Source organism: Mangifera indica, chromosome 14 (assembly GCF_011075055.1).
Source record: "Mangifera indica cultivar Alphonso chromosome 14, CATAS_Mindica_2.1, whole genome shotgun sequence".
Classification (NCBI taxonomy): Eukaryota; Viridiplantae; Streptophyta; class Magnoliopsida; order Sapindales; family Anacardiaceae; genus Mangifera; species Mangifera indica.
In genome coordinates, this window is record NC_058150.1 from 8,016,398 (window position 1) to 8,028,678 (window position 12,281).

Here is a 12,281-nt window from a genome sequence, read left to right on the forward strand (position 1 = left end):
TAAATTATATTTATATTTTATAAAATGACAAAAATATCCATTAACAACAATATATCATCATATAATTAAATATTATTTAATTTTTAATTTATATAATTACATATCATTATTTATACATAAAATCATACGCATAACACTAATTTTTTCATTAAATTAGCTTTTAACCAAAGTTTTAGTTCCTAGTAATTTTAGAACTACTCATTCTAGAGTCACACATTGTTTACAAGTATGCTCTACATATTAAAAAGAAACTGTTACAATATTACCTTCCATTACTTTGTTGAGAGAGTATATTGACAAAATTTATTGACAACAGAAATCTGACAAGTATACAGTGGGAAATCTGATTGCTCAAACACCGAGAAGCAATAACCCAGTAGTATTCTTTTCTACAAGACTAGAGTTTGTGTCGTATCAATGTAATGCTGCTGCGAAACATAAAAGTTCTTAGTTTGCCCAAGTTCAGCAACAGTCTAAAAGTTTTGTTAAGACTCAAAAAATCTGCACTGTACAAAACTAATGTGTTTTGCCTTCATCCTGTTGCATTTTGTCTCTGACTATGGCACGATAATCCTCTTCAATCAAAATACAGCAAAATTGGCTTCGCGCGTGCTTTACTGATTTGGATATTAGATCAGGATGGCAACAATAATGAATCGATGGTTACACTCCTGCAAGTAAGTGCTTCCATGTGCAGATATGTAACTACCCCAAGCAAGCATTGGACTGAATGGTGCTTTACTGATCAACACGTTTACCTGAAACAAACACAGAAAATTTTAGTTATACAGCTAAAGCTATACATCATTTGATTGGCAAATCACTGCCAAAACTTGAGAGTAAAACTGCAAAATTCTGCATTCTCAATCTTTTGAATGCAACAATTGAAGACTCTCAACTCTTGAGGGAGGTAATAACCACAACATTGTTTTTGGAAAAAACAATACAAAATTTAAAGGACAAAACCTCAAGGATCAATTGCGTTAAAGTTGCTCAATTTGTGATCAACAAAAGAAAATGTACAACTCTATATCTACCACTGGTGGACCATTGCCTAACTAGATTTTAGATCTCAAAATCATAATCAGATCTAAATTTATATCCTGATTTGGATGTTGGATCCAAAACTCATTGAGGCTAAAAGTTTAAAGATGTGAGGCGATCGTGTAAATTTGTTTCTATCCCTCTCGGAACTAAAGGTAGAGGAAGAATAGAATTTCATGCCACCCTAGCCTAAGAAGAAAATTTTACTGTCCACAATTTTTATATCAGTATGAGTAAATACTTTGGAAAAAAGATTCAATGGTTTTGTCCAATCATTACAGATAAATCTGTATCAAAGAAGAAAAGCTGTCCAAAAATCTAGGAAGGAATTAACAAATTTTTAAAAAAGAAGACATAATTTCCAAGGCCCTAATTGAACAGCATAAGTGAAACTGAGAACAATAATATACCTCTACATCTGGTTGTCAGTTGCTTTTCAGAATGAACCTTTTCCAAATATGGAGCTATTAAGGCATCCAATTTCACCAACCATAAAGCCAGTGCAGATGACGTTTGGGGCATGGCCGGAAAGCATTCAATGATTTCATCCATAACAGCACTACCACCTTGTGCAACATTCCACTGACAAAGCCACTCCTCATTGATTGCACCAACAAAATCAGCAACAACCTTCACAAGTGTTCCAGATTCACAGATTAGAGAATTGGAAATCGCTACATAATAGGCATCAGAAAAACAAGTTTATTGGAAATATTTGCAAACTATTACACATAATATAAAATAATAGAGAAACCAAACCTGCAAAAGCTCAGCCAAAGTTGAGGTGCGCCTCAGCCGTTTGACCCATAACCTATGAGCAGATTTTGTCCAAGCACCCACCAAAGCATCTTCAGGCATAACTGACTGCACATTGAGTAGGAAAAGTTATAAGGATATAGCTTTTCCTCTCTTTTTTTCCTTCTTCATTTTGAAGATAGACAATATAACAGAAACCTTAAAAAGGTGAATCATATATATATATATATATATATGCAGAGCCATATAAACCAACCTTTCTTATTATGAAAACATCAGTCATAAGACGAATCAGGACTCAAGGGCCCAAACACAGTTAAGCTTAAACTTGAGGTCAGCTACATGGATTCTATTTCAACTTCTTTGGGCTCCCAGCACCAAAATCACTCAATGAATTAGAAACATGTCATATAACAACACTAGTTCTGTAGGTAAACATGATTATGAAGAAGTACTGACATTGTAATTCTTCAAAATGGCTGATTTTTGGAAGGATATAAAAATGCATTACAGGTATTATAGCTAACCTGTAGACTATTCTGAGTCAACACATTTTCGTGCTTGTGCCTAAGTAGCACAGATCTTACTTAATAGTCTAATTATTTTCAATGTTCCTAAAATATGTGCTCTGTACTCCATAAACATCAGTTCCCCAGTTAAACCAACATTTCAATTCAAAAGTTTGTAAAGAACATGGTGATTAGGGGTGGATTTGAGCCTAGCCTAGCCTAGCCAAGCCAAGCCCATAGCCAGCTTAAGGACCTCGAGCTCATTCAAGTTGTTGTACAGTATTGTCGAAAGGTTGCTGATATGATGAACAGTGCTTCCGATCGGTGAAAAGTGTCTTTGTAGGGATGAACAGTATTCCCAGCAAAAAGACTTGAGCTGAGTTGACAAGCTGGAACTCCAGCTCAAGTTCGGTTTGAATCCAACCCTAATGGTGATCTACCAAGTATTAAATAATTTTCTAACACACAGAATCCACTGCCATATGTGGGACACAGAATTTGAAACTCATACCACTTCTAAGAAATTGCACTTAATGTTCCATTCAGAATCTCAGAAAAATAAAAATGAGGCATCACTATATGTCTCTCACTCCCACCTGAACATTCACATAGATAAAGCATCAAAAGCAATACAAGTCAAAAGCAAATGATAGGCGCACCTCAATTGCATGAATGGCAGCTTTCAGTGACTGCAGCTGTGAAGAAAGGATTTTATACTTTGGAACTGTGCCATTCTCTGCTCTCCCCCTACATGTGGCAGTATGGATGGTATATCTTTCTTCTAGATCAAAATCAAGCTCAAATGTCATGTGGCATATCCTACAGTGCTTCTCATCTCTCCAATATAAATCATGACAACTTTCACATCTAGTTAATGCATCGAGATAGGACCTTTTACCATGTTTTACAGCATTAAGATTCAAGTAAAAAGAATTCCATATCCACACATCAAATGCTTGGAGACGACTCCACTTTTGAGTATGTTCTTCTCCCTTCTTCCCCACTTCAAGAACTATAGCACCAGATGGAGGCACAGAATCAGTTGTGATCTCAGTAAGGTTTAGGTTGTTGTCCACATCAGACACTGGAGAAGAACTGTCTTCTCTAACTATATCCAGCTCAGACCGATCAGATTGTGCCAAGTGCCTGATTTCAGGGTTGTTAAGCAGTCTACTTGACATTGCTTGGCAGAGAAAAGCTTCACGCTTCTCCAAAGATTCAATGAGAAGAGCCTCCCGTCTACCTCTGTCATCTAAAACAGATAGCAAAGCATGCAAAGCCTGCATTTGAATGAAGCAAACACAAGCAGATAATAACAGTTATAAACCGGTCATCTTGTACAGGAAAAAAAACATGTTAGAACATCATTCTCTATTTCCTTAGATTCTTTACACATAACATAGGGAATGATAAATAATTCAGTAGGGTCGAAGTGTTAGCACAGACACCGTGATAATTACCTTTTCAGTATCGATCACTTCCCAGTGACCATCTTCAGAAGATTCAAAATAAACGCTCTTGTGACCAGGATCATATGCATTGCAAGGGCCCAAGAAAAGCCAGTATCTATTGTACCTTCGATCAGAACCCAAATATACAGATTGCATTGGGTGTAAATCATTAAAACCTTCCATTTCTTTTGCTTCTTTTCCATGGCTTGAGGATTTCTCATTTCCATGAGATGTCCATAATGAAGAATCCGCTGGACGCAAATCTGATGATGTATATGCTTTTACATCATGTGTTTGTCCACCATGGATCCAGGATGACCTATGCTGGGCTGATGATGATCTCTTTATTTTTGCTCCAGAACCATGTAGATGGACACTAGGAATGCTTTCAACAATGGCTTTTGTTGGATCCTACAAATTTTCACAGATTAGGATGGGACAATCAATCTTGTATCAGATGAAATCAAACAACAAAAACTGCTTAATCTTTCGAATTATCCGGCATGCCAAATGCCTATGAAACCATGGTAATAACAAAATGTTATAGCAACAGAAGAAACAGTTTAGCAGGACTAATGCAGAGGACAACAAATATAAAGATGACCATCTGCAATAGTGGAGTCAGAAACATAATTTTCCAATGACAATTGTTGAATGCAAATGAAAATATAATTGGATGATTAATGTGATCAAGACTCATGTATTAAAATATCATATTTACCATGGTTTCCAGAAAAATCAATCACAAAGTAAAGGCTTCAAATACAAACTATAAGAAGCAAATTGAGTACCTGCAATCTGATAGTGGATCCAGCACTAACAAGATCAATTAGACTCACTAAGGCATTCAACTTCTCATCAATGCTTAAATCAAAATATTCGCCTTCCATAAGTCCTAACAACCATGCTTCTCCTGGGTGGCTCTCATCAATTTCAGAGTAAACTATCAGCTTGTTATTTTTACCGTTACAAGAATTCACATGCTTAAGTCTTCTTCGATAGTGATTTTCCGAATCATAGTCTGAATCATCACCACTGCTGCATGGGTCACCACCATCAGAGTTATCATCGACACTACCAGAGTCCTCAGTATCTGACTCAAAATCATTGACTTCCTTTAAAGAGTTAATACGCAGACGATATGATGATGACGATATCTTTTCAAATAAACTAATATCACTTGAAAGTGTTGAAGATATCAAAACTTCAAGCTCCTGGGTTGTGGAAGCGAGATTCAATTCAACAATCTTCATAGAAAAACAAAGAATAATCATTGAATGTGGAAGTCACTAATAACTTACTGCAGCATAATAAACAGCAATAATGAACCATCTCCTGACAAAGTAAAAATAGTCAAAAAAATAAATAAATAAATAAACAAAGTTACCTGTGACATCTTTGCTATTTGAGAAACTTTCAACCCATTATTTCCTTGCTCTAACAGAATCTTAAATAGTTCACCCTTCAACGTACCGAGGCGTAAGCCATACTTCAACATGAGGGCCATTTCCTAGACAACATAAAACAAATGCTTTATTTCAATATCCAAGCCTAATATCTTGTCCATTTTAATGATGTAAGTTTCTAAGATTTGTTTAATTTAGGAAATCTAAACGGACAATTTAGGTATCTAAAACAATAAAGAGCAGTCTAACCGATAAATTAAGAATAGCATTTACAGAAGACTATAGAGTCAAAAACGAAAGCTTCTTCAAAGTTTCCTTTTTCATGGGTGCATATTATGGATGATGCAGTTGCATTTGTAATTCTAAATTCTAAACCATCTTTCACAGGAAGCCAGCCTTAAAATAATATTTTAGACCGAAATACTACAGTACTTTGCAGTTTGTCAAACTTCGCTCCATATGGCCAAAAAAACTGGTTCAACGCTGCCCACCCCAACTTTTTTGGGAGGGTTAAAAAGGCTAGGAAGCATGGACATGGAAACACAAAAACATGGAAATGAACACAATGAAATCACATTTCTTACAAATATACGATACAGAAACATGAGGCAAACATGTAAATATAAAATATATAGGGGTTTATCAGTAAATATAGGGTTTCATAATATTAATCAAAGGCCTCCTTTGTGGGTCACTCCATTCATCACACACAATGCCAACACATAATTCCATCCAAACACTTTTAACAGGTTCCAAACAATCTCTCCACATTTGCCTTTTCTTCTTGATGTGATGTAGTTCTTAATTTATCATAACCAGGAGGCACACAACCACCCAATGCATGATTAGCAGCAAAACCTCACATAATAAGAAATGTAATTTGTTTGTATTTAAGGAGTGTAATTGATATTAATCTTGTAATAAATATATCTTTCAACCCTCAAAACTAAAATCTAATATCTGAATTTTGACAGAGTGAAAAAAATGCCATTTTGAAACTTAAAAAGGTAAAAAATGTCAATAAAGTAAAATTTGAAAGGGTAAATGTCATTCTTGTCTTTTTTGCATTAGCTAATGCTAATATTTGTTCAAATGGCCTATGAAATTTAAAAAGGATAAATACTAACAATTATTTACTACTTTTATCAACTGAAATGATTTATTTAAATGATAATTAATAAATTTATTAAGTTTTTACATAAATATATGAAATATACAGACTGGTATGCTTTATAATTACTATTTAGGCTCTTGATTTTGAGTAGATTAAGCTGTTAATTGTCTCGCTACTCTATCCTAGGTTTTACGACCAACTTTCAAGATTGCCATGGTGGACCTTGATTGGCACCTGACATGTCTTTATGTAGTTTGACCCAAGTGAAACCAAAATCGACAAATAAAAAAAATCTAAAAACCCAGAAAGCGCACATTCAACGATCAGATGAGAAAGTTCTTTCCTCTCAAATCGTCTGCATACAATTTCGATTCAATATGAAAATCTTAGCTCAAATAGGTTCCAGTTCTAGTTTTCCTTTGAAGACATAATTTGGAGAATTGTTCTTCGGAAAATCACTAAGGTATCATTTTTTTCTTTCTATATTTTAGTAATAAGGAGCTGCTTAATCTGTTGTAATAATTTGTCTAAATTTTTTTCAAATTCGAAGAAATGCATTACATTTTTTTTGTATTTGCGGAAATGGCCCAGACATGTCTCTTATAGGTATCGGGGTGTTTCCATTTCTAAAACATTTTGGAAACTTGGAAACCCTCCCCTTCCAACGTCTTCATATATCAAAGATTAAAGGCCATGCTACTAATTCATATATCTCTGGGTAAATTTCATTCACCTTCATGAGAAATAGCTAAGTCTCAACCGTCCCATAGATTTTTGGAAAGAATCAAATACCTCCCTCAAATTACCAATAACTTTGTAAAATATCTAAAAGGAAAAAAAGAAAACCTAGAAAATTGTAAAAAGCTCCCTAAGAAGGAATTTTTTAAGAATATTTTTTGAAAATCCTTGGGGCACTTGAAACTTAGCTATCTCTCAAGGGAAGCAAATTACATTTACGCTATCTTTGTAGTTCCATTCCATTTTACACAAGAATTTCAGGCAAAAAAGGGGAAAAAAATAATGCATCTAACCCAATTCTATCAACAACCTTCGCAATGAATATCAGTTGCTCAAATTCTCAATTGAATTGCTTAACCTCCAAAATTTCATTGACTTAGATTCATATTAACTGTGTCATTGAAATTATAAAAAATCATTTTTATTAAAGGAAACCAATTTAAAAACTAGTTACTAACTAGTGAATACCTTGCTGAGGGATTCCCTCTTTGATGAACCTTGCTTTGAACCAAAACCAGCAGCAACCAATACTTGACGCAGAATTTCAGTCCATGTTAGAGGGTTCAAGAATTCGTTCCATAACTCTACAGGGAATTGCTGACTTTCAACCTACAAAACAACAAAGTTAACATTACAACTACATATGTTATAAAACAGAAATATCAGTGTCATTAAACAAGTACCATTATAAAATACATATGATAAACATAGCAGAAATAGATTTAAAAAATTAGGGAAAAATAGAAATATACACTGTTACAGGTCTAAAAATATACAATAAAATTATGCATACACACTTCTAATACATAATTTCGGCACACATATGATATATCATTATGTGAGTAGATGATTTGAATTAAAGATACAATAACATTCAATCACATAATAACACATTATCAGTGTACTCAAATTGTGTATAAAAAATGTGTACATATAGTATTGCTCAAAAATATATATCTACACATATACATGCCCGTATACGCCCATAAGATTACATGCGCTAGTGAATGTATGTTTCTAAAATTGATAAAAGTATGAACTCCTGATCTTGGCAAGCAGAGGTTCTATGATTTGAGGAAAAACTACAGCAACTAAGTTGCAGCAGAAAGCATTATAATAACCAGACATGATTACCAGTGGCTTTCACCTTCAAGGGTTACACTCACCGAGTGAATTAACGCAAGGAACTTGCATGATACACTCAAATGTGTCGAATGGCCCCTACTGAGCTCCATAACAACATCAGAGAGAAGAAGTTTGAGGAGGGCAACATGAATTTTTCCTAGCAAAAATGAATCCTGAGGCACACAAGTATACATAAGAGCCCAAAAAATAATAATAATAATAATCAAAGAAAACAAACATCGTTCAAAATAAATTTAAAAAGCGCAAGATATCACACTAAATGCACTTGTAAAGTTCCAAAGTTAAAGAAAGGAAATACCTTATCATGAAATGATTGGGCAAACTCATCAAGTGTGAATGAGCAAATATCAACAATAGCAGAGTACGTATAAAGGAAGTGGAAAACCTGGTCAAGAAATAGCAGCTTATGATTTAGCAACAATATTCAAACAAATAATAAACTCTCACTACCACCATAAAATACACAAGTGGCCAAAAAGCATCAACAAAGTAAGATAAAACATCATAAATTGTTTCATCTGGTAGTTGACATTGTCTCAATCCTGATACCAATTAAAGTCATGACTTCAATACATATATATCAGATATGCCATCATCAGTCGTTAGCTTACCAAGTTGGTAGACATTCTTATCCAAATATATAACATCATCAAATTCATTTTAATTTGGCAAAAATATAAAAAGATAAAAGACTTTAAAATGGAAATGGAAATAGAGAACTATTAAGAAATATTTTTCATAAATGTACACCTTAAACAATTTCTTGACATTGTCTGGAGAAGAATCCCAAGGTTGTGTACCAAATGGTTTCTTCATCTTGACAGAATCAGGAGGAAATTTGGCAAGCAAATCTGGCAAACGTACAACAAATTCCAGTTAAAATATTTACATAACAACATACACATGCACAAAATACACTTCTTACAACATTATGTGCACAATATTATTGAAATGACCTAAAAAATTGATGAACAACCACCTCTGCAAAGGGAACAACCATGCTGGCCATTTGTAGAAACATGATCACATGTTAATGGATTTGGTCCTGCTTCTAACCCTCTTAATTCCAGCTCTTCATCATCTACTAGCATTGCAATTTGATCAAGGCGCTCTTGAGATATTGGTCCTTCCATAGCAAGTTCACATTTCTCTTTGGGTGGCAGCCTTTGATTCTCATCCCTGTTCAATTTCACCTGGCATATGCAAACAAGTTAATATTTCCAATGTCAAACTCCAACTGCATATTCATAACAAAAAAGTTGTCTTTACCTGTCTCCGTTTAAGAGAAGTCTTCCTCTTCTCCTGCAATTCACTTGCTAACCTTCTCTGTTTCTGTAGAGCAACCTTACTGTCAGCAAATTTTCTATAAAACAGCACAATCTAATTTAAAGGTCATTATATTTACAAACATTTGCTCAAATATATATACAGATTAAATTATTAAAAAACTAACCAACAAAGATACAATTTGCTGATTTCTTTTCTTTCGAAGTGGCGGCTTTTTTGGTACAGTGGCTGTTGTCTGAGCTACATCAGAGTCTTGTCTGTCAGCAGAACTGATTCCGGTAGGAAACCTCCCCCCATTGGGATTGACTACCCGCCAGACTGTCATCAAACCTTTCCCAACACCATGCTTCCTCGTAGGATCCCTATTCGTATAGCAACCTTGATGACCCAATCCCTCTTGCATGGATACCTTGAAAGGAAGTGAAAGAAATATGTGAAAAATCCCCAGATATAAAAAGGCTGGAGAAGGAAGGGTTGCCTTAGGCAAAAAAGTCTCATGATAACAATTTGAAAAGGCACACATTTTCAGTACCTTTCTCCTTTTCCCTGTTCTTTGTTTCTCTTCCAAGGCAGGATTCGAATTCCTAGAATCTAAAGAAGCAAAGGGAACATGGTAAGTCTTAATATTAAATTAAGAACTGATGCATGCCACATGTAAACAAAATATAAAGAAACCAAGATCACCATACCACATTGTATATTCTGATTTTTAAATTGACCATGATAGAAAAAAGAGAAAAAAAAAATGATAAGAGCAATGCCAAACAGTCTCAGCCTCACATTTTCTCTCTCTGAACAGATAATAACACATCAATATGCATTAAATTTAAAAATTAAAAAAATAAAAGCAAACAACCAGCAGTATACCTTTCCAAAGGCACAACGCTCGAGAAGGAAGAGCATCAAATTCCACACCAAGTGGAGGACCATCCTTACGAAACACCTTTTTCAGAATGTAATTAGGAGGTAGCAAATCTTGAAGAAGAATACCATTCTTCTTTCTCTTGCCAATACTGCTGTCAACCCTAGATACATGTTTATATTTAGAAGATGAAGGGTTGTTTTTCTCTCTATTTCTAGTAGTTGGAAAAACCAATCCTTCATCACTTTTATCTCTCCTCCTCTTCTCAATAAACCATGTTCTGACCTGCTTGAATGTTAAGTCCAAAGCAGCAGCAATGTCTTCTATTTCTGATTTAGTAGGATACTTCTCCTCTGCTTCATGCAATAGCATTAACTTAGAGAATATACAATATGAAGAACATATTGATTGTATCAATACATGGCATCATATGGTCAACAATTCAAGCAGTGTTCAACAAAAAATTCAATAATACTTAAAATCACCGAATCCCAGCATTAACAAGCAAAAAAATAGTCCAAAGAAAGTAAAACCAATACCATTAGAAAATTCTAGCTACAGATAACCCGAAAGTCCACCATTCCCACCCAACAAAATATATCTGAAACTGATAAAGAGACTCTCACAAAATCAAAACCCTACAATCTTTTAGAAGCATAAAACCACATACTTTAACTGAAATAAAAACCAAAGTATAAATTCTCAAAACAACACTTTATCTTGTAACTACATACGGATACACAGAAACTTGAACAATAAAAGAAATATAAAAAGTAACAAAATATACATCCTATAAGTACCTAAATAGTATTTCTGAAGAGCTTGAACCTGGAGCGGTGACTTCCGCTTCACCTCCATAATGATAATCTCTCTTCTTTACTAAATTAACAACTTAAATGAAATGAAACTCGTTCAATTTCACATAATCTGCACAAGATATCACAGAAAACAAACTGTCAACAAATTAAAATACCAAAAAAAAGTATAAAAAAATAAAAAAAACAAACATAATTACAATTATTCAGCGTATTAAGCATCATTTTATGATATAAACAATGAGCACACAAAAATTATCATAAGCATCACATGAACGCGAAAATTGAGTGCAGAGAAGATACGAGTATTCGGAAACCGACCACTAATGTGAAAGGATAACAAGGTGACAGTTAGATGAGTGATGCCAGACAGTGACACAGAGAGGGTTTACGGAGATGAAGAGTAGGGTTTTGGGTTTTATCCTCTGTGATTTTATGTTGGACCGGGTTTCTCTATTTTATTTTATTTTTTCATTAAATTTTCAAAACCCTAAAAAGATTACTTAATTTTATTCTCGTCCATAAATTTGGCAAAATGGGACAAATTACATAATCCTATTTAAATTTGGAAAATGTACATACAATTTTATTGTTAGAAATATGTTTTAAAAAATATTTTAAAAGGTATAAAAACATCAGAAAATTAGTTCCAAAAGTGTTTTTTTTTTTTTAAATAAAAATTATAATCTTCACTTTTTTGGATGTTTGATCATTTTAAAACTTAAAAGGGTTTTTAATTAATTGATTTTATCATGATTTAAAATTCACTATAATTCATAATAAATTAAATATAGGTAAAATGACTTTTTTTATATATATTTTATACTATTGTAAAATTTATATAAAAGACTATTCCTAAAAACAATATATTAACATGTGCTCTAATAAAATTTTACGTATTTTAAATTTTGAAAATAAAAAATATAGGGTTGTTTAATTTTGTAAGTTTTAATTTTGTTTGGGTTACTTTGTAATTTAATTGGTCTTTGCGGGTTATACATGAATTCTTAAAATTTTGGTATGAAGGGGATAGATAATTGTCATTTTACATCTTTTCTATAATTTACACACAATCGGGAAAATATCGGGATACGTGATGATCTTCGTAAAATTACAATTCTGCCACTATAAAAATCTTGGTGGATTTTGTGTT

At 33.5% G+C, this 12,281-nt stretch overlaps 1 protein-coding gene across 5 annotated transcripts; it reads right to left on the reverse strand.

The window, feature by feature from the left end:
* Positions 1-252: 252 nt before the first annotated feature.
* On the reverse strand, positions 253-11,574 carry LOC123196699 (homeobox-DDT domain protein RLT3). 5 transcript variants are annotated; one of them, XM_044610784.1, is made up of 18 exons: positions 11,450-11,574; positions 11,114-11,240; positions 10,319-10,666; positions 9,984-10,042; positions 9,618-9,860; positions 9,434-9,496; positions 9,144-9,357; positions 8,915-9,015; positions 8,463-8,549; positions 8,185-8,316; positions 7,487-7,627; positions 5,148-5,270; positions 4,552-5,007; positions 3,770-4,171; positions 2,969-3,589; positions 1,804-1,908; positions 1,455-1,674; positions 253-758 (listed from the first exon to the last, which is right to left on the reverse strand). In XM_044610784.1, exons 2-18 carry the CDS (start codon positions 11,169-11,171, stop codon positions 739-741), a joined length of 3,393 nt encoding a protein of 1,130 aa, XP_044466719.1. In that variant the 5' UTR covers positions 11,172-11,240; positions 11,450-11,574; the 3' UTR covers positions 253-738. The 5 variants fall into 5 exon arrangements, with proteins under 5 accessions (XP_044466719.1, XP_044466716.1, XP_044466715.1 ...); XM_044610781.1 differs by having other exon boundaries at positions 10,319-10,669; XM_044610780.1 differs by having other exon boundaries at positions 10,319-10,669; positions 11,432-11,546.
* Positions 11,575-12,281: the final 707 nt, after the last annotated feature.